The sequence below is a fragment of the Bos indicus genome, chromosome 1 (genome assembly GCF_029378745.1).
Source record: "Bos indicus isolate NIAB-ARS_2022 breed Sahiwal x Tharparkar chromosome 1, NIAB-ARS_B.indTharparkar_mat_pri_1.0, whole genome shotgun sequence".
In the NCBI taxonomy this organism is placed as follows: domain Eukaryota; kingdom Metazoa; phylum Chordata; class Mammalia; order Artiodactyla; family Bovidae; genus Bos; species Bos indicus.
The window spans coordinates 107,519,984-107,543,801 of NC_091760.1; the positions used below are offsets into that span (position 1 = coordinate 107,519,984).

The 23,818-nt window shown below is 35.9% G+C and overlaps 1 protein-coding gene across 6 annotated transcripts in view; it reads left to right on the forward strand.

Moving 5' to 3' along the window:
* The window catches only part of IFT80 (intraflagellar transport 80), a 131,738-nt gene that overhangs the window by 65,621 nt on the left and 42,299 nt on the right, over nt 1–23,818 (forward strand). For 5 of the 6 annotated variants that reach the window (XM_070792423.1, XM_070792419.1, XM_070792435.1 and 2 more), the window contains 3 exons: nt 7,950–8,129; nt 19,077–19,195; nt 22,025–22,099. In XM_070792423.1, the coding sequence (XP_070648524.1) occupies nt 7,950–8,129; nt 19,077–19,195; nt 22,025–22,099 (374 nt within the window). The remainder of the gene's footprint in view (nt 1–7,949; nt 8,130–19,076; nt 19,196–22,024; nt 22,100–23,818) is intronic. The other variant, XM_070792427.1, reaches the window with a different exon arrangement.

Consider the following 23,818-nt stretch of genomic DNA (forward strand, 5'->3'; position numbering starts at 1 on the left):
GGAAAATTCTGAAAGAGATAGGAATACCAGACCACCTGATCTGTCTCTTGAGAAATTTGTATGCAGGTCAGGAAGCAACAGTTAGAACTGGACATGGAACAACAGACTGGTTCCATATAGGAAAAGGAGTTCGTCAAGGCTGTATATTGTCACCCTGTTTATTTAACTTCTATGCAGAGTACATCATGAGAAACGCTGGACTGGAAGAAACACAAGCTGGAATCAAGATTTCAGGAAGAAATATCAATAACCTCAGATATGCAGATGACACCACCCTTATGGCAGAAAGTGAAGAGGAACTAAAAAGCCTCTTGCTGAAAGTGAAAGTGGAGAGTGAAAAAGTTGGCTTAAAGCTCAACATTCAGAAAACGAAGATCATGGCATCCGGTCCCATCACTTCATGGGAAATAGATGGGGAAACAGTGTCACACTTTATTTTTCTGGGCTCCAAAATCACTACAGATGGTGACTGCAGCCATGAAATTAAAAGGCGCTTACTCCTTGGAAGGAAAGTCATGACCAACCTAGATAGCATATTCAAAAGCAGAGACATTACTTTGCCAACAAAGGTCCGGCTAGTCAAGGCTGTGGTTTTTCCTGTGGTCATGTATGGATGTGAGAGTTGGACTGTGAAGAAGGCTGAGCACCGAAGAACTGATGCTTTTGAAGTGTGGTGTTGGAGAAGACTCTTGAGAGTCCCTTGGACTGCAAGGAGATCGAACCAGTCCATTCTGAAGGAGATCAGCCCTGGGATTTCTTTGGAAGGAATGATGCTAAAGCTGAAACTCCAGTACTTTGGCCACCTCATGCAAAGAGTTGACTCATTGGAAAAGACTCTGATGCTGGGAGGGATTGGGGGCAAGAGGAGAAGGGGACAACAGAGGATGAGATGGCTGGATGGCATCACTGACTCTATGGACGTGAGTCTGAGTGAACTCCGGGAGTTGGTGATGGACAGGGAGGCCTGGCATGCTGCGGTTCATGGGGTTGCAAAGAGTCGGACATGACTGAGTGACTGATCTGATCTGATCTGATTCTGTATTCTAAGAAAATCATGTTAGCTACAATTTATTGCTTGAAATTCTGAAAAAAATAGAAAACCTCACCAGTATGGTCAAGTGATTTTCCCAAAAGTATCACTGATAGGTAAATGTGGTATCAGCATCTGTGTGGGGGGAAGCAGAGGAAAGGTAGCCAGGCTTCTAAGATCATAAAAAAAGAAGAATTCCCAAATCACCAACAAAGGCTTGTAATTGAGACAGGCCAATCTGAGAACAGCAACTGAAACTGGAAAGACATTTCCATAGAATCCAATTCTGAGTGCTAAGGGATCATGACAGGAACTGGCAGTGCTGGAGATGTCTGGGTCTAATGTACTCTTGAAACTAACAAGTCAAGCTTCCTCTTGGTACAAAGCCCTGTGCTACAGAAATTGCTGAGATTAAAATTCAGTTTGATTACAACAGAGGCAATTGAGCAAAGATGAGAATGGATCCAGATAAAACTGGGGAAGAAGCAGAGAATGCCCATCTCAAAAACTGGAGGCTCTTTTTTTTTTTTTTTTAAATCACTGCAAGAAAACAACAGAAGAGAGAGCCGTAGAGCTATCCTGCTGGGACATTCCTCCCTCCCATGAGTGTACAGGAAAACCCTTTTCACTTGAAAATGAGCAGATCAGGGCCACAGTCAAATCATAATGTTACCAAAGACAACAAAAGCATGCCATAAACAGACAAGCACTGCAACTGATTAATTCAGAGGATGTTGAAGGATATTAAAAACATGACAAAAGCTATGAAATAATCATGTAAATCAGAACTAGGAAAAATAAGAAATGAGGTGATGGAAAAATGGGAGATTTTTGAAAAGGAGGTAGCAGAACTTAGGAGGGAGTTATTTTAAAAAGGAAAAATTATTACAGCAGTGAAGACCGAACTAGAAGGAATATAAGAGCAAATGAACAAGGTGGATGGTACCTTAAGATAAATAGAATGTGAAATGGAAGCAAGGAAATTGCAAAAGAGATATAAAGTTTGATAGGAAGTGATACAGGAGATAGAGGAAGTTTGATATAATTTATATTAAGTATAAATTATATAAATATGCTTATTTATATAATAAGCATCTTTAAAGGAGAAGCCCAAAGCAATGAACAGAAAAATACTAAAAGCCACTCTTCAAGAAAGATTTCCTCAAACATAAGAGATTTGAATTTGATATTGAAAAGGCATACCAGGTATACCCAGGACAACTACCCAGATGGCCAACACCCAGGTTATACGCTAATAAAACTATAGAAATTTAAAGAAGGAAAAAAGTCCTGTGGCATACAAGGGAAAGAGCAAATCACTCATAAAGGGAGGAAACTCGGAATGCCATCAGGCTTAAATAGTGTCACTGTACAATGGTTAACAGGATACTACAACTATTCTGACTTTTAGTATAAAGGTCCATAAGCATACTGGTATAAACATGCAAGAACTCAAGGAACGTTATTCCCATTAGTGTTTTAAGGAGTTTATAGGAGAATTAGGTTCAGATTAACAATCCGAAACTCACATGTATGCATATACAGAGTATATTAAACATATTGTATATTAAACATATTAATCAAAAACCTATTGATCATACTATCAGTAGCTATAAAAGTAGATGTATATCCATATATTATACTACAATAGATCATGTCTTAATATTGGACATATTTGTACCACCACATCTACCCCTTTCATAGATAAATGCTAGTGCATGTGCATGCACACACACGCATAACTCTGCACATGCACACTTATGAAGGAAAACATAGGATAAAACATAAAATAGTTATCTATATTGAGGAGAGAATGGGAGAGAGGAAAGGGATAGAAGTTGGACTTCCTTGATTATACATTGTTTTATATATATATTTTGGTAAATTGAACTTTGAAACCATGTAAATATGTTGCATAATTATAAAACAAAGTTAAATTTTTAGAAAGCAATTCCTAAACCCAAAGTAAGTGGAAAAAGTGAGACTAATTGTGTACTCAGTCATTTGTATACCTACCTAGAGAGGAGCTAGTTCAAGTGACTTTAAATGATGTGATTTTCTGTTGTGCTTACAGTGGAGACATAACAGAAAATTATCCTACCACATTGGAAAACATTTTGGCAGTTCCTTAAAATGTTAAACATAGTTACCAGAGACACTACAATTCCATTCCTAGTTATGTGGCCAAGAGAAATTAAAACATATTCACACAGTAACCTATACATAAATATTCATAGGATCATTATTCATAACAGTAAACAAAGCTGAAGAACTCAGATGCTTCTCAAATTATGAATGGAGAAACAAAATATGATATATCCATACAATACAATACAATATTACTTGGCAGTAAGAAGTAATGAAATAGTGATACATGCTACAACATGGATGAATATTAATATTAAAAATATTATGTTAAGAGAAATAAGCCAATCATAAAAGATCACATAGTGTATTTTACATGAAATGGCCAGAATAGAAAATGAAAGTTGATTAGTGGTTGCCAGGAGCGTGGAGGGCAGATGGGAATGTCTGCTAATGGGTATGGGTTTCTTTTTGTGGTGATAAACATGTTCTGAAGTTAGTAGTGGTAATGGTTACAACTGTGACTACACTAAAAAACAACTGAATTCTCTACTTTAAAAGGGTGAATTTCATAATAAGTGAAATATATCTCAATAAATTTTCATTTTTTTTAATGGAAATTTAAGGGCAAAAGAATGAAAAAAGAAATTTTAAAGCTCATTTGTAACTATTGCTTTGTGGTATGATATTGTTATCCTGGGTATTTACTTACATTGATGCTCTTAACTGGGATTTTTGGCCAGGTGAAAGGAGATATGGAGGTAAGATTGGAGAGGGTAAACAAAAATCCTACATTAATTTCCTGGCTTTGAATTGGAAGTTTAAGTTTGAGTTATTGAAAATATGTCCTGGTGCTGTCTGTTTTAAAGGCCTACTTAACGATCAACTCAGTAACAGTGGACACCCTTAGCATTTGTGGGGGTTTTTTCAGTACCATTTTCCACATTTCCATAAAGTGAACCATGACTCACTGAAGAAAAGATGGATGCCAGGTGTGGGGCAGGAAATATAAAAATGAGTCTGGAACATTCTGTCATTGTATCAAGTAAGGAAAGTGATCAAAGACTATAGGATTTTGTCAAAAAGTCTAAAGACTAACTGAAAGAGGATCCCACTGGCTAATATTGAGCTAATTGCAGCATTATATTGATTGAAACACATCAAATATGTTAATGAGTTCATGATACTAGCAATCAGATTTCTTGGTTACATTTGGAGGTTACAGGGGAACCAACTAGTGTAATAAATCTCTACTTACCCATTACCCAACAATTATTACCTAATAGTCGATTCTTGCCTCACCATACCGTCACCTACTTCTCCATGGCTCATTTTTGAGCAAATCCTTGACATATCATTTCATCACTAAATTTTTCAGTAGATATCTAACTGAAAGTTAGACTGAAAGTCTAGCACAAAGACTTTTTAGCATAACTCAATACCATTGTTAAACCTAAAAACAATTAGCAATTTCTTAATATTATTAATTATCCAGTCACTATTCAAATTTGTATTTTTGAAAACTAATAATGGGAAACAGTCAAGAATTTATTCTGCGCTTTGTTGAGATGTTTCTTTTTGTAGAACTATTACAGTTAGTAAATGAAGAAAGAAAGATTGTAAATTACCAGGAAATCCCAAGAAGGATTGTAATATTGCCATTTTGCAACTGCACATGAATTAGTTCACCTAGGCAATGATCATCATTTCTGAATAACATAAAAAGACATTCGGACGTTAAATGCTTCCTGCTGGAAGTGCACAACATCACTTATGAAGTTTTCTTGCCAAAAAAAATCAAACTTGAATCTGATCAAGACTCTAGATTTAACTATCAATTAACAGGAAATAAAGAGGACAGAGTAACATGTTAACCCCACGAGAATGCAGATGGTAAATTCAAGCCTGTGGGAATCTACAGGACATGACCCAGTTTCTTCAACCACAGAAAATTGCAAAGGGAAAGAACATGTGTAAGGGGAATATAGATCAAAAGAAGTCTAACAGACTTCTCAACCAATCAAAATGATTGTACCTTATTTGCATCTTAATTCCAGCAAACTGAAGGCAAAAAAGGACAACTGGAAAAATTTGAACAGTGACTAGGTACTTTGATAATATTAAGGAGTTACTGTTCATTGTTTGTAGGTTTAATAATGATACTGAGGTTGGATTAAAAAAATTTGTGTTTTTAGTAATATATACTGATGTTCTTCATGATGAAATTATAAATGATATCAGGGATTGCTCAGAAAGATCTGGGCCATGATGGTGGTACACATGAGATAAGAATTACCCATTAGTTGCTAAGTGGAAGCTGAGTAATGGGTGTTCATTATACCAGCCATTCTCAAAGTGTGGTTGCTGGAGCAGAAGCTTTACCACCACCTGTGAACTTGTTAGAATGCAAGTACTTTGGCCTCATTCTAGATCTACTAAATCAGAGACTGGGGTGGAGCTCAGCAATTTATTTTAACAATCCCTATTCAGTTCAGTTGCTCAGTCGTGTCTGACTCTTTGCGACCCCGTGGACTCTAGGTAATTCTATAATAATACACATTAAAATTTGAGAACCACTGCTTTATATTACTCTTCCTAATATACTTTATTTGAAATTCTAATAAGACATTTCAAAGAAAAAGCTAGATGAATGTAAGAAAATACATTTATACATAACAAAGAGAAGCTAGTTTAGAGGCTAAAGCAAAGGTCATGTAATTTTCTCAGGCGTTAGCAAATGAATTGTCATGGTATTAGCAGTGAGCCAGCGGCTAATGATAGTCTTAAAGGAAATCATGAGTTTTGCTTTTCTTTTAGAATAGTGTCTCTACATTAAAATCACCTAGAGAACTTTTAAGAACATACCCAGGCTCCACCCCAAATTCTAGGTTTAGTTGGTTGCATTTCTGGGTTGTTGTTTTTTTTTAAAAGCTTCCCAGATATTTCCAATATACAACCAGAGTTCAGAACCAGTGTCCTAACCTTACAATGCTTAACATTCTTGAAGTGCTCGTTAAAAGTTTCCTGAATGAACATAATGTCCATCGACATATGAATGGATAAAGATGTGTTTATCTATCTATATATACACACAATGGAATACTACCCAGCCATAAAAATGAACAAAATAATGCCATTTGCAGAAACATGGATGCAACTAGAGATTCTAAGTAAGTCAAGAAGGAAGACAAATACTGTATGATATCATTTATATGTGGAATCTAAAATACGGCACAAATGAACATATCTACGAAACAGAAGCAGACTCACAGACATAGAGAACCAGCTTGTGGTTGCCAAAGGTGGGGAGTGGGGAGAGGGAAGAACCAGGAGTTTGGAGTTGACAGCTGCAAACTATTACATTTAGAATGGATAAACAACAGGGTCCTACTATATAGCACAGAGAACTATATTCAGTATGTCATGATAAACCATAATCAAAATGAATATTAAAAATAGAGTATATATGTATAAGTGAATCACTTTGCTGTACAGTAGAAATTAACACAGCATTGCAAATCAACTATATTTTAAAAAATAGACTAACAACAACAAAAAGTTTCTTGGTCCTCTTCCCCTAGAGGCTGAGATTCAATAGGATAATATAGAGCATATAATTTGCATTTCTAACAAGATGACAGATGATATAGATGGTGCTGGCTTGAGCACATTTTGAGTAACACTGCCTTCAAAGAAGGGGTAGTTAGGTCAAAGAAAGAGATAAGCATAAGTGAGAGGAATAATCTTCAGGGTTCTTGCGGTTGCTGCTACTGCTGCTGCTGCTGCTGCTGCTAGCATCAGTAAATTACATCCAGGGAGACTGCCTCCTTTCTTTCTCATGGTTAGAAATGCAAATATGAATCCAGTGTTCCATGGGTTATTTGGAGAAGAAAAGAGACTTAGAGCTTTGAATCTCTTTAAAAGCACAAATGACAAAGGGAATGCAGACAGTATTTTATAGAAATTTAAATGGAATATAACATAAAAATTTTGAATCTCTATGTTGCACACCTGAAACTAATATGAAGTTAGTAAGATTTTTCTGGGTGGTTGGTTTTTTGTGTATTTTTAAAACCATAGTAAGATTGGAAGCATCGAAAGAAAGTATAAGTAAAATTAGCCAAATCATCCTTTTAGTAAGTGTATATTTCATCTGAAGAATGAAAGAAAATGCATATAATATCATTTTTGTAAAAGTTTTTTTTCTTATTATCTTATTCACACACTGACACGCACAAGAGTTTTTCATCCACTTGATGCTTATTGATTTTGCTGAATTGCTTTCTCAAACAGATTCTATAAAATGTCTTACTGCACTGTGAATAAAAAAAAGGAAAAATCTATTTACTTGTACTTTCATGGTTTAAGATATGTATTAGAAATGCTTTAGTCACATTGTGTGTTTAGTTTCAATATGACAATTACTAAAATATTGTAAAATTTTAGCTGTAGGGACTGTAGAGATCCTTATGAATTAATAGTAAGATGTCTTTGTTTTTTTTTCCCTATGGAATGTTTATATTTACCCATTGAGTATTAACTGCTTAAAAGTGAATCACATGATGTAAATTGAGATGGTGTGAGTGTTCTACAGTTCTTAAGAGATTTTATACTCTTATCACATCATGTATTCTACTATGTACTTAGAAAAAAAATCATGTCCTTATCTTCCACTCGGTACACTATCATTTTATTAAGAAAAATATTCCTTATTCTAGAATAAAGACATGTTCTTTTAAAAAAAATCATCTTACTATGTTAACATATGCCCAATTTAAAACTTCTTTAAAATATTGTAAAATAAATTGATTCTGTTATGTTCTTTCTTCCCCAGTGGTCATATGCTTTAGAAAAGCCCAACACTGGTAGCATATTTAATATTGCATGGTCAGTTGATGGCACCCAGATTGCTGGAGCCTGTGGAAATGGACATGTTGTTTTTGCACATGTGGTGGAGCAACGCTGGGAGTGGAAGAATTTTCAAGTAACATTAACTAAAAGAAGGACCATGCAGGTATGATTATGTTTCATAGTTGATTAAATCTGCTTCCCCCCACACACACACACATATTCAGTTTACAATACAGAATATGGAATTATCTTTGTTTATTATGGTATCATCGACTTAATGGACATGAGTTTGAGCAAGCTCCAGGGGTTGGTGATGAACAGGGAAGTCTGGTGCTGCAGTTCATGGGTCACAAAGAGTTGGACATAACTGAGTGACTGAACTGATTATATTTAAATCATGTTTATTAAAATTTAGTCATATTAGAAAGACACTACCTATACCATTAGTGACTTTTTTATAACATAAAGAACCATTCACTGACATAGAATATGAGTGCCCACAGCTCCTGAAATTATGGGGTTGAGGCAAGAATGAAATTGAGTTCCCCTAAACCTGAGTTTCTCTGGCAAGTTTATGATTAACATCTCGATCCAAAACATTATTCCCTTTTTGTCTCCCACCTGTACCCTTCAAGTTGGAGAATTATCAAAGAAAAGGGGGGATTGAAACTGAGCAGGATCGTGGGGGAATCCTCCCTAGTACCAAAGCCCATATCTTTGAGTTGTTCTACTGAAACTAAGACCCCCACCCAAGTAGAGGATGGTGACTACACACTTGTATTATAGACCCCAGACTGGTTTGAATTAGAAGGTTAAAATTCCAGAAACATCACTCTATCACCTCACCATCTCTTATTGAGATTTAGGAAGAAAACCAGGTACTTTGGGGGTAAGAATCTTTATAGATTAAGACAGAAAGATTGAAATGTGGCCATTGGAATTAGGGGGAAATGTTTTACAGATCAGAGAACATCGGTGGGAGGGGTTATTTAATCAGTTGTAAGCTTCTTAAGCAGAAGTAGAAATAGATGTTTTTCTGGAACTCTCTTGCTTTTTCGATGATCCAGCAGATGTTGGCAATTTGATCTCTGGTTCCTCTGCCTTTTCTAAAACCAGCTTGAACATCTGGAAGTTCACGGTTCATGTAATGCTGAAGCCTGGCTTGGAGAATTTTGAGCATTACTTTACTAGCGTGTGAGATGAGTGCAATTATGTGGTAGTTTGAGCATTCTTTGGCATTGCCTTTCTTTGGGATTGGAATGAAAACTGACCTTTTCCAGTCCTGTGGCCACTGCTGAGTTTCCCAAATTTGCTGGCATATTGAGTGCAGCACTTTGACAGCATCATCTTTCAGGATTTGAAATAGCTCCACTGGAATTCCATCACCTCCACTAGCTTTGTTTGTAGTGATGCTTTGTAAGGCCCACTTGACTTCACATTCCAGGATGTCTGGGTCTAGGTGAGTGATCACACCATTGTAATTATTTTGGTCATGAAGCTCTTTCTTGTACAGTTCTTCTGTGTATTCTTGCCACCTCTTCTTAATATCTTCTGCTTCTGTTAGGTCCATACCTTTATCGAGCCCATCTTTGCATGAAATGTTCCCTTGGTATCTCTAATTTTCTTGAAGAGATTTCTAGTCTTTCCCATTCTGTTGTTTTCGTCTATTTCTTTGCATTGATCGCTGAGGAAGGCTTTCTTATCTCTTCTTGTTATTCTTTGGAACTCTGCATTCAGATGCTTATATCTTTCCTTTTCTCCTTTGCTTTTCACTTCTCTTCTTTCATAGCTATTTGTAAGGCCTCCTCAGACAGCCATTTTGCTGTTTTGCATTTCTTTTTCATGGGGATGGTCTTGATCCCTGTCTCCTGTACAATGTCATGAACCTTCGTCCGTAGTTCATCAGGCACTCTATCAGATCTAGTCCCTAAAATCTATTTCTCACTTCCACTGTATAATCATAAGGGATTTGATTTAGGTCGTACCTGAATGGTCTAGTGGTTTTCCCTACTGTCTTCAATTTCAGTCTGAATTTGGCAATAAGGAGTTCATGATCTGAGCCACAGTTAGCTCCTGGTCTTGTTTTTGCTGACTGTATAGAGCTTCTCCATCTTTGGCTACAAAGAATATAATCAGTCTGATTTCGGTTAAAATCTGGTGATGTCCATGTGTAGAGTCTTCTCTTGTGTTGTTGGAAGAGGGTGTTTGCTATGACCAGTGCGTTCTTTGCCCTACTTCATTCTGTATTCCAAGGCCAAATTTGCCTATTACTCCAGGTGTGTCCTGACTTCCTGCTTTTGCATTCCAGTCCCCTATAATGAAAAGGACATCTTTTTTGGGTGTTAGTTCTAAAAGGCCTTGTAGGTCTTCATAGAACCTTTCAACTTCAGCTTCTTCACTGTTACTGGTCGGGGCATAGGGTCTAGCCCAGTGCCTCACATGTAATAAGAGCTTGACAAATATTCTAAAAGTTAGTTGATGAAAGGTAGGAGGAGTGGCCAAAGATGATTTGTTCATGGCAGACCATCTGCCAAAGTAAAGGGAGCTCTACCTTCTTCCTGTTCTTTCTGCTGTCCTTATCAGTTGCCTCTATCTTTAGTATTCAGAATTTAGATGATTGTAATTACTATAAAAATTTGAAAACATAACTTGTGATTTCAGGTATTCTTTAGGCTAAGTATCAGATTTTAAAATTTGGATAGTAGGGTCATTAGTGATAATAATTAGGTAACTTATACATTTTCTTTATTCTGCTTTCTTATTTAAAAAATTTTAAACTTATGGAGAATTTAAAACACACAAATAGAGAGAATAGTATAATGAATCTCTTTGTGCTCATTTCCCAGCCCCAACAACCATCTGCCCATGATCAAGCCTGCCCCATCCATGTCCATATCTACTTTTCCCCTGCCCCAATTATTTTGAAGAGAATTTAGATATCATTTTGGCTGCAAAAATTTCAGTATGTACAACTAAAAGATAAGGACTCTTTTTTTTTTTAAATACCCACAATACCATTGTATCTTAAAAATACTAATTCCTTAATATTATCAAAGGAATATCTAAAAAATGTTCAAATTTTCAATTGTTTCCTCCATATCACATTTTTAAAGGTTTGTTTTTGTTTGAATTAGGATCCAAAATGGTTTACATGTTACAATTGGTTGATATATGTTTTAAGTATCTTTTAGTCTTTAGATACCCCTTCCATCTTTATTTTTACCCCTTGCAGTTTATCTGTTGAAGACACTAAATTAATTTTTTGTCTGTCTCCAGAGTCTGGACTTTTGCTGACAGTATCCCCGTGGTTTGGTTTGACGTACTTCTCTGTCTTCTGTATTTCCTGTAAATGAGTAGTTAGATCTATTTGATAGTATAAATATATATTTTTGTTAGTTAGCCTGGGAACTAAGACATTATTATAGTATTGTGTCTGTGATAAGGAATGCATTGTGAGTTCTAGTCAGCTGACTTGGGGACACAGTTTTATTCATATAGGGCATGGGGGCTAGCTAATATAATATTGCCTTAATTTCAGAAATGCCCCAAGATGAGAATATATTTAAAAAGAGAAATTTTTCTTTCATAAAAAAAGGAATCATCTTAGAATTAGAGGATTTTTATATCAGATAAGATGAACAGTGAGGTTTTTAAATAGCTTATCTAAACCGAATTGTCTTTATACTTAACATAATGTTTACAAATAATCTTTCAAAGCTTTAGAACAAGAACACTATTTTTACTTTTGTAAAAGGATCTTACTCTCAATGACTATAAGACATTTATATTGCATTTTTGCTAAGCTGGGTCTATCCATAGTTTTTTTTTTTTTTTTTTTTACAACAGTTTCATTTACTCATTTGGTAACCTACTTGCAATGCCTTGAGCTAGGCAATGGTTGATACAGTTTTGAATAAGACAGATTTGGTTCCTGTTCTCATGGGACCTTCTGGATTAATATGTTGAAATTTTTTTTTCATAAATTAATCTCAGATTGATTAAATGAAGGTAAAGAATAAAGAAACAAAAGAAATTTATTGGTCCATGTGAAGTCAAGAGATAGACTGATGAGGTGGTATTGGATTCAGAGGCTTAAATAAGGTCAACTGGACTTCCATCACTTTCTCTTCCTGTACTCTCCTTTTTTCTGTATTGGCTTCAGTTTTACAAAGGCTGTCTCTCCTTTATGGCCTTGGTAGCTCTAGGCTTACATTCTACCAACTTCAAGCCCAGCAGAAAGAGTGCTTTTCCCTCTAGCCCCCTAGTAGTTTCAGCAGAAGTCTCAGCATTGGATTTCATGTGCCAAGAGTCTGGGTCAAGTATATTTAGCTGGGAGTTGGAGGGAATGGAATCAACCCCATCAAAACCACTTAGTCACTTAGAATTATGGGTATGGTTCCCCAAAGGAAAACCAAGGCATAGTTACTAGAAAAGATAGCATTTGATTCTGGGCAGACAGAAACCAACAGCTATCCACTATAGTCTATCCTTTAGCTGCTTAGCAACTGTAACTATTAGTTATTGATGACTGCCCAATAAATGAACTTAGGGGTTTAAAACAGCAATATTTATTATCTCTTAATTTCTTTGAGTCAAGAATCCAGGCATGGCTTAGTAAATCTTCTGACACAGAGTTTCTCATAAGGCTGCAATTAAGGTGTTGGCCAGGGTTTTTAGTAGCACCTGAAGCATCCTCAACTGGAGAGGACTTGCTTCCAAGCTCACCAATATGGTTGTTGGCAGGCTTCCATTTTTCAAGGGCTGTTGAACTGAGGGCCTCAGTTTCTTGTTGGCAGTTGTCTGGAGGCCTCCCTCAGTTCCTTACATGTAGCCTCTCCACTGGGCAGCTCACAACCTGGCAGCTTTGTGAGAGCAAGTGTGAAGGGCACAGAGCGTGTGAGTGAAACGTAAGTCATAGTTCTTTATAACCTCAACTTAGAAGTGTCATCTCATCATTTAAGCCTTTTTCTCATCATTAGAAGTGAGCTATGAGGTCTAATTCACACACAAGTGGAGAGACTTACATAAGGATGTGAATACCAGTAGGTGGAAATCACTAACCCCTTTACAGTCTAGTCACAACACATATTAATGCTTACCCCTATTCATATATACGTATAATTCAGAAGTGCTCTACTTAACTAATGTAGCTATTCCATTTGCTTTTGAAAACAAACCCATCCCCTCTCTAAAAGATGATAACCTAGACTCATCCAAGTCATTCCAGCTCTAACTCTTTGGTCTGGAAAACTAAATAAATATGAGTTTTAATTATTCTCCTCCTCCTCCCCATCTTCCCAGTTTATAATGATGAAAGGAATACAGGGCAGCTGGAATGAAAACAATTTGGAGAATGGGTGAAGGAAAAACAGCACACTGTGATTACAAGGTCCATAACAAAAGCCCAGCTGGCCAGGAATATCCTGAGAATTCTTTGTTTTAGCACTGAAGTTAGTTGCGTGGTTAATTTGGCAACTCTAGCTTGCCTTTTGGGGAAGATCTCCCACTTGGAAGGATTTCCTTTCTGGAGTCTACATTTTAACAGCCCACTTAATGTTTTTAAGATGGAGCCATAGATTCCAATAGTGACAATAGCCACGACTTTTTGTTTGCCTGGTTTAGAGTTTCACAGTTTACTTAGAAGCTTTGTAGACTGTTGATTTGTGTCTCATTAACTCAGAAACCAGAGATCGTGTTGAGCCCTAATTGTTAACTCTAGACCTTGACCGACAGTTACTACCTGGTAATAGGTTTCATTGTCCTGAGACATTACCTGTCTCCCTGGACCTCAGCTTTTATGTGATACAGTAACCAAGAGTGAGAAGGTTTCCTAACTTGTGCTTTGTCTCCAGGCTGAATTCTAGCAATATTTCTTTCCAAAAGCAAAGTAGATGTCTTTGCTGGGAGGAAGGGCCTAGAAGGGAAGAGGGTACAGGTGGAAGAGATGAGGCATTCCTTAGGTCTCAAGTTTCCATTTGCTCTTTCCTGCCACTGTCCCTTTAGCATGGGGCACAGATTTGGCATTTACACAATTTGAATGTTGCCATAGTTCAAAATTATTTAATTCTTAGTCACTCTATCTCCTGTAAAGATAAAAGTTAATGAGAGTATTTTTGATGATTAAATGAGATCATGTATGTAAAACAAAAATAAATGGTATCTATTGCTATGGCTATATCTATATTTAGGATTAAATGTGTATTTGGAAATGTGGAAACAGAATTTTCGGACTTAGGTCAGTCTGAGGGGTCAAATATTGTGCTTAGGTGAAAGTATTAGGTGATACAAGTATGAAGCTGCCCTGAATCGAACAGAGCAAATGTGGGTGCATTTAAAAATTCATCACAGGACATTTCTGACGTAGGACTCACCATAACTTTGAAATTATAACAGCAATTATCAGTGTGTCTTTTGTTTGTTATTATGGCCAGGATGTTTTATTGCTGTTCTGGTGTTCCAGATTCACAAAAAAGAGAATTCCCCCACGTGAAGCTTTAGGCCAATGTGAAGTTTAAGAAATCTGTTTGTAATTTGAATAATGACAGAAGCTCATACAATCAGATTTTTAAAATATTGAATTAATTGTCCTAAACCTGTGTTAACAGCCAGTTTATTTCACTGGGTATCATGTTGCTGTAAAGAAACCTCCATATAACTTCCTTTAGAGATTTTTATTTCGTTCCATTAGCTTTCAAATGTTTCTAGGAAAGGATGGCATTTTGGACCTTTTAAAAAAGTCTCTGGGAGCTCAGACTTCTGGTGAAAATGGTGTCATCAGTTCATCCTTGGAAGGATAAGGCATACATTTGGCTCCAAGGAGATCAATAATTTATGAGATATATTTTTAAAAGAGATTTATCTGGACTCAAAAACAGGATAAACATCTCTGTGGGCCAGAAATGGAATAAAAAAGCAGAGTATGGAGTGAAGTCTCCAACCTGCTTGACTCCTGGCCCAGAAGTGGGGAGGCAGAAGCAGAGCCAAGAGGGGCTCCTGCAGACTAATGGAGCAGAAAGGACTCGAAGAGAGACCAGGGGCCTGATCCAGGTCTCTGAAATCAAAGCCTGGGGCCTGGGGGTAGCTCTCTTCTCCCCTTCCTGAAAGAAAAACCTAGAACACCCTAGGCTTTAAAGAGAGACCCACAGGGTCACCACCTTCAGTCATGGCCCTCTTGGTTCTAGGGGGCCCGTCACTTAGACCTAGAGTTGTGCAGTACACAACCTGCAGCACCTACCTGTGGTCTTGCAGACAGAGCCCAGCCTTTTCACTGAAAGTACACTTCACATTTTTGTTCTAAGTAAAAACTGACTGACTGCTGAGACCAGTGTTTCTCCTTCAGCCTTCGTAAGTAGAATCGTTTTTCTTCGTTATGCCAAGAATTACTGGGTCTAGGGGTCATATAGGTGTCTCCTAACCCCTCATTGGTGAACCCAGACCACAGTAACTTCTTCCTTAAAGGATTCCAGCTCCTTTGAAGCACCTACCATCAGACTACTACTCCCTTTTCAGTCATTTCCCACATTCATCAGAGTGAAGCAAATGTTATCAGTGTCTTTTTCTTTCTTTTTATTAAGACTTTTTAAAAAAAGTCTCAAAGATAAGGACTATTTTTATTTTAACATAGTAAATATTTCACATTTCTCTAGTTGTCTCCTAAGTCTGTCCCATTTCTTTAGCTGTTTTCTAATACATACATTTATGGTTGGTTGGTTTGTATTAGGAAACAAAGTCCCACATTACATTTGGTTCATTTTTCTCTTCAGTCTTTTGAAATCTGGAACAATTCCTCTTCATTTATTTGTTTGTTTGTTTAAGAAACCAAGTCATTTGTTCTTTTGGATTTCCCACATTCCTCTGTTTGCATCCTTGTGGTATGATTACATGTAACATTTTTATTTAGCTCCTGTATTTCCTGTATACTCGTGATTAGATTTAGAGCTTTGATAAATATATAAAGAATACTTTGTACGTGATGCTGTGTACTTCCTGTTGTCTCGAGACACATAATGTCTTCTTATCTCTCTTTTAACTATGATGAGATTGATCAGTGTGTTTAGGTGTTACAAGTCTGATTCACCTGTCATATAGTTTCCCATTAGGTTTTTACTTTAATATTTTTAGCAGTCAAGGATGGTACTTATTTAGAACCGTGTCTCATCAGGAGTTGCATCTTGTGATTCTGTCATTCCTTCTACATTTGTTAGCTAAAATCCTTCTATAATAGACTTTGCCTAATCAACTATTTGTTACCCTGAAGTAAGACAAATTCTGAGTATTTTCCTTTATTTATCAGTTTTCAAATAATGAGTTCATTTCCTGGCATTCCCAATGAGTTTCTTTGTTGATGTTGATGATGATGTTATTATAAACTTACAGATTTAAAAATTTTGGTATATTTCAATCCATTGCAGTCATTATTCTCTTTAATGCTCGAATGTTCCATCTTTGCCCAGTTGACTCCTTTGTTCATTTGGGATGATTTTAATAGCTTGCTTGCATTTCTGATAAGATATTCAATGTATAAAAAAAAATGTATAAAAAATTTCATTTTTATTTTTATTTTTTTTATTTATAAAAGAAAATCCATCCTGAACCCTCCTCCCTCCTCCCTCCCCATACCATCCCTCTGGGTCGTCCCAGTGCACCAGTCCCAAGCATCCAGCATCGTGCATTGAACCTGGACTGGCATCTCGTTTCATACATGACATTTCACATGTTTCAATGCCATTCTCCCAAATCTTGCCACCCTCTCCCTCTCCCACAGAGTCCATAAGCCTGTTCTATACATCAGTGTCTCTTTTGCTGTCTCGTATACAGGGTTATCGTTACCATCTTTCTAAATTCCATATATATGCGTTAGTATACTGTATTGGCGTTTGTCCTTCTGGCTTACTTCACTCTGTATAATAGGCTCCAGTTTCATCCACCTCATTAGAACTGATTCAAATGTATTCTTTTTAATGGCTGAGTAATACTCCATTGTATATATGTACCACAGCTTTCTTATCCATTCATCTGCTGATGGACATCTAGGTTGCTTCCATGTCCTGGCTATTATAAACAGTGCTGCGATGAACATTGGGGTACACGTGTCTCTTTCCCTTCTGGTTTCCTCAGTGTGTATGCCCAGCAGTGGGATTGCTGGATCATAAGGCAGTTCTATTTCCAGTTTTTTAAGGAATCTCCACACTGTTCTCCATAGTGGCTGTACTAGTTTGCATTCCCACCAACAGTGTAAGAGGGTTCCCTTTTCTCCACACCCAAAAAAAAAAAAAAATAAATAAAATAAAATAAAAAAAATTTCATTTTTATACATTTCCTATTCCAAACTTGGAATCAGCCATTTTTTAAAGAAGCCTTTGTTCCTTTTGGAGGGGAATGCTACCGGGAGACCATGATCCAAGTTCTAGGTATGCTCATTGCTATTGGTTTGATCCTTACTCCTAGCTAAAATGTACTTTTTGACCGATAAAAATATATCATGAGTATGTACTGAGGTTTCAAGTTCAAATTCAAGATTATGGTATTTTACTTCTGATTTGTTTTATATGCGGTTCTTTTCTCTTACAAGAAAATTTTGGCTCCTAAAGACATTAATATATTCTAGAATATACCCTAAAATATAATTTAAAATAATAATCTCAATATTATTGCTGAATATTGTTTTACATTTTTTGTTTTTTTAATATGAATAAATCTATATATCTTCATAGCCTTCCCTTTATAAGATAAAAAGTATCATACTATACATACTTTTTTGCATCTTGCACTTTTTATTTTACAATAAATAGTGGATATCTATATAGTGGGTATCATAGCGATCTGTGGAGATCACTCCATAGATATTACTCAGTCCTTTTTATAGCTATGTGTTATTCTACTCTGTGAATGTAGTTTATTCAGCCTATCCCTTATTGATACACATTTGGGTTGTTTCCAGTCTTTTGCTATTACCAGTAGTGATGTATGTAGTAAGAGCCTATTTGTATGTTATTTCATAATTTTGCCTGTTTATTTTGGTATAGAATTCTAGAAGTAAGATTGCTAGGTCAAGGATTATATGTGTATATAATTCTGCTATCTCTTGGCATGGTAATGACTGATAGGGATAGGAGTTAGGGAATAGGTAATAAAAATATATGCCTTATAGATATAAGTACTTTGAGGAAGTACTTGTAAGAAGTTTGACTTTATCTTCCTATTTTTTTTCATAGCCTTTTATTCTTCATTAATACTATAATTGTCATATCAATTTAGAAAGATGATAATTGATGGAAATTTAGAGAAGTATTAACTTCTAGGTATAATTAATCTCTCTCAATTTTTTACCTCTTAATTTAATATCTTCTGGTATTAACCGGAGATTTCATAAATTTTTCTTGCCCAATGTGTTTTTTAATTTGTTGTAGATTATCTGTCAATTTCAAAATTTTTGGCTGGTATTGCCAAACTTTAAAATCCTTGTAAACTTTATTCAGTTAACAAACTTTTATAACAGTTTTGACTGTCATGGGCACATCTCTGTTTGTTAGTTGGTGCTTAGTTTTCTTATATGTTATCTCTGTAGTTTTACATATGGAAACATTTTCCACCCCTCTGTGCAGCTTGGCTTCTTCACTATGCAGTCAGTTTCTTTACTAACACCTCCTACTCCACTTTTGATTTTTGAAGTTATTATATCTCTTTTTTAGAACTTAAATTTTAAAGTAAAACCTAGCCCTAGAAAGAGATATTCTTACTATTTTGAGCAGAAATCATGTGATCTCTTTCCAGCTCCTATAAGCTATACTCCTTTGGCTATATACTTCACTGTTCTAACACTGCACCACTGCTACATCATACAGGTTGGCTTTCAGATTAAAAATCTCTATAGATCATTTTCTACTGATTTCTAACTTTTCTGTATCTGTACTTTTATTGGTCAATTTTTGTACCCAAATATGTCATCTTATGCCTGGTTCCTATTGAATTCTTCTTTCTATGGTTAGATAACAAGAATGCCTTTTAATTTTTTTTTCTTTTTTGGTGTGTTTCAGAATCTTGCTAACTTATCTAATTAAAAGTTTGATGTATTTTAATGTTCGTTGGTATTTCATTTTTCCTTGTTTAGGTTCGTAACGTTCTTAACGACGCAGTGGATTTACTGGAATTCCGTGACAGAGTCATTAAAGCCTCTTTGAACTATGCACACTTAGTTGTTTCAACATCTCTTCAGTGTTATGTGTTCTCGTAAGCATCTTGCATTTCTTTAAAATCTAGAGTTTTGTCTATGAAAAAAAATTTATTTTCCAGCTGTCATATTAACATGGTTTGGCGTAAACTTAACTTTCTCAAAAACGTCACCTATCTTGAACTTACTCCTAACTGAGAAGTGATAAAAAGTGAGCTATGAGCAGAGAAAATAGATATAATAGTTGTGCATCAAAGGTTAATAATCACTTTTGTAATACAAAATACCTTCTCTGGGATAATGCTTTCTCTTATTTTACTCATAGCTCAAGGACTTTAGTATACTTTTATTTCAAAGCCCAGAGAAGTTTAGGAGCATCCGGTAAATGGTATGAAAAGGAATCACCTAACCATTGGCAGAGAGGACAGCTTACAGCCTGACAGCAGGCTGAAAGATGTTCAGTAAGGACACAAGGAGGTGTTCAGGCTTAATATCATAGCCCAGGGTAATCATAAACGTTCATATTGATAATCCAGAGTTGTCCAGAAATGATGAAAGAAAATATATTCAGTATACTTTGTGTTGGGCTTCCCCAGTGGGAAATTGCAAAATTACTGAAATTTAAGACATAATGTTTGAATCTGAAAGATTGATATCATTATTACTTGTATTAGAGAGGTTGCTTTTTAAAATATTTACTAAAGCTTTAGAAGCTGTTATTTAATTTTTTTCTCACACTACCTTTCTCACACCAGTTAATATGTATCAAAATATTAAATTGCTTTTCTTTTCTGATTTAACATTGTTTCCCCTCTCTTGTTGGCAAGACATTCACTAAGGTACAAAATATTTATTAAAGTGGAATTCCAGTGCACAGTAGAGGAAATGAAGTAGTACTGAGAGCCATCATACCAAAATATATTTCATTAAATTATTATAAAAATACCTGGTATTTTAGATTATAACAACCATTCTTTACTGAGCACTGTTATACTATCTTTTATGTTCATGATCTGATTTACTCTGTGTGTTGAATATTATCATTACTCCCATTTTACAAAATGAAGAAACTGAAGGATGCAGAGGTAATTAAATATTAATAATACCCTGGGTCAAACTACTTAACGTCTGTACTAAAGGAAGAGCTGAGATTTGAATCCAAGTTCCTAATAACTGTTGTTCCTTTTTTAGTAATAAAAAAATTTAATTTTAAAAATAAACCTGCAAACAATATACTGGTTTATATGGAAAGAAGTTCCAAAGAAAATCACATATGAGCATTCTATGTTAAATTTTCACTTGATTTCTCAAATAGTTGTATAGAAAATTCCCTTATTCTGATCAACATTTAGTTTAAGGAGTTTATATCTCCATGACATGTGTATATATCTTAGTTGTCAAGAATCTCAGATATTTTGTAAGGGGACATAGAAAAAAACCCTCATACTCATTGTTCTGTTTAGCTGTCTTGACAAAGAATGAAGGTTAATTCTAATGACTGCATAAATGAAGCATGTGTGATATTTTTTCTAAAGTGCAAAAGTATGTAGGTTTATCATACCTGTGAACCTCAGACTTGCTAATTATTAGTGACAGTTTATTCACCATTTGGCTTTATGCATGCATTTACTTACTGAAATGGGTATCAGGCTCTGTGTTAGCCGTGATTAATTTCCAGCAATGTGCCTGCTTACGGCAACCTTTCCCTTCCCCCATCTTCTGGATCTGCATATGAGATTTAAAGAATTAGATTTAAAGAATTAGTTCTATGAAAGTAATTGAGAGAAGTTTAGAATATATAGGAATAATAAAACATTTTAAACTATCAAGCAACTTTGATTATTTGAGGATGGGTTTTTCAGTTTGTAAATATCCTTTCTGCCCATCCCTATCTTTGAATCACACTACATCATGAAACTCATAGGAGTTATTTGTTCATTTGTTTTATCCATTTGTTCAGTAAGCATAGTCATAGCTTACATGTGTATAGAATTTTACAGTTACAGAATGTTTCACAAAAATCTTCATTTGCTCAACACTTACACTGGGAGACCGTTAGGAAAAGTGATCATGTTATTGTTATTACAGTTTTTGTTCAGTATCTGCTACACAATAGGCAGTTAACTAGATACTTTAGGTAAGACATCATTATCACCATTTTACAAATAATGAAACTGTTGTTTAGGAGGTTAAGCTTATTAAGATCATAAGGCTGACAGGTGGTGAAAACAGATTTCTGATCCTGATCTGTCTAGCCAAAACCCCATCCTCTCAAGAGGGAGGGGACATATGTACACTTATGGCTGATTTTATGTTAATATATGGCAGAAACCAATATAATATTGTAAAGCAATTACCTCTCAATTAAAAATAAATAAAAAAAAGAATGTTCATAGCATCACAATTCATAAGAATCAAAATCTGAAATCAACCAAATGTCCATCAACGTTAGAATAGATAAACAAACTGTGCCATATCCATGCAATAAAATATTACACAATAATGACCAAAAAAACCCCATCCTCTTTTCACTATGCTATGCTGCTACTATTTTTTGAAAGAGAAACATTAGATGACATGCTCACATCACAGAGCTAATAAATGACAGAACATGAACTTATGATTCCTCAGTTCACATGTTGTGGTTCCTAGAATAAACATTTATGGAGTACTTACTATGTGCTAGGTGCTGGGAACACAGACTCCACTTTCTAGTCAGGTATACAGATGTGTAAGTGAATTATTTCAGAACAACTCACCAAGTGCTATAATAGAATCATATACAGAGTTACTGTGAAACTAAAGATGCTTTGTTTAAAATGAATACCCATCTACTTATTAAAAAGTATTTTAAGTGTAAATAAGTATCCATTTTATTTGTCTTTCAGTACAAAGAACTGGAATACACCACTTATATTTGATCTCAAGGAAGGAACTGTTAGTTTAATTCTGCAAGCAGAAAGGTAATTTATTTATCATGTTTCACTATTGAATTTGGGATTAAAATATTTTAAATTGCAGTAAAGTATTCTTTGCTGCTGCTGCTGCTGCTAAGTCGCTTCAGTCGTGTCTGACTCTGCCCGACCCCATAGATGGAAGCCCACCAGGCTCCCCCGTCCCTGGGGTTCTCCAGGCAAGAACACTGGAGTGGGTTGCCATTTCCTTCTCCAATGCATGAAAGTGAAAAGGGAAAGTGAAGTCGCTCAGTCGTGTCTGACTCTTAGCAACCCTGTGGACTGCAGCCTACCAGGCTCCTCCGTCCATGGGGTGTTCCAGGCAAGAGTACTGGAGTGGGGTGCCATTGCCTTCTCCGAAAGTACTCTTTAAAGCATGCCATTTATAGGATGGTATGTTCTGAAATCACTGGTACACTGAAATCAATCTGTTCTTCTATTTATTTTAAAAGAAAACAAAAAGTACGATAATAAGCTCTTAGATCAGTAGTTCTAAAACTTTTTGGTCTCAAAATTTCTTTACATCCTCAAATAACAAAATAACTTTACATCCTTAAAGTTATTGAGGTCCATATGTGGGTTATACGTATTGGCCTTTACTATGCTAGAAATCCTTCAAGCAAGGCTTCAACACTACGTGAACTGAGAACTTCCAGATGTATAAGCTAGATTTAGACAAGACAGAAGAACTAGAGATCAAATTGCCAACATCCATTGGAACATGGAAAAAGCTAGAGAATTCCAGAAAAACATCTACTTCTGCTTCATTGACTATGCTAAAGCCTTTGTGTGGATTCCAACAAACTGTGGAAAATTCTTAAAGAGATGGGAATACTGGACCATCATAACTTGTTTCCTAAGAAACTTGTATGTGGAACAAGAAGCAACAGTTAGACCCAGACATGGAACAGCAGACTGGTTCAAAATTGGGAAAGGAGTCCGTCAAGCCTGTATATTGTCAACCTGCTTATTTAACTTATATTCAGAGTATTTCAAGCAAAATGCCAGGCTGGATGAATCACAATCTGGAATCAAGATTGCTGGGAGAAATATCAATAACCTCAGATATGCAGATGATACCACCCTAATGGCAAAAAGCAAAGAGGAACTGAAGAACCTCTTGATGAAAGTGAAAGAGGAGAGTGAAAAAGCTGGCTTAAACCTCAACATTCAGAAAACTAAGATCCTGACATCTGGTTCCATCACTTTTTGGCAAATAGATGGGGAAAAAAAATGGAAACAGTGGCAGATTTTATTTTCTTAGGCTCCAAAATCACTGCAGATGGTGACTACAAGCCATGAAATTAAAAGACTCTTGCTCCTTGGAAGGAATACTATGACAACCTAGACAATGTATTAAAAAGCAAAGACATCACTTTGCTGACAAAGATCCGTATAGTCAAAGCTATAGTTTTTCCGTTAGTCAAGTGCAGATGTGAGAGTTGGACCATAATGAAGGCTGAGCGCCAAAGAATTGATGCTTTTGAACTGTGGTGCTGGAGAAGACTCTTTAGAGTCCCTTGGACAGCAAGGAGATCAAACCAGTCAATCCTAAAGGAAATCAACCCTGAATAGCCATTGGAAGGACTGATGCTAAAGCTGAAACTATTAACACTTTGGCCTCCTGATATGAAGAGTCAACTCATTGGAAAAGACCTTGAAGCTGGGAAAGATTGAGGACAGAAGGAGGAGGGGGCAACAGAGGATGGCCTCACTGACTCAGTGGAC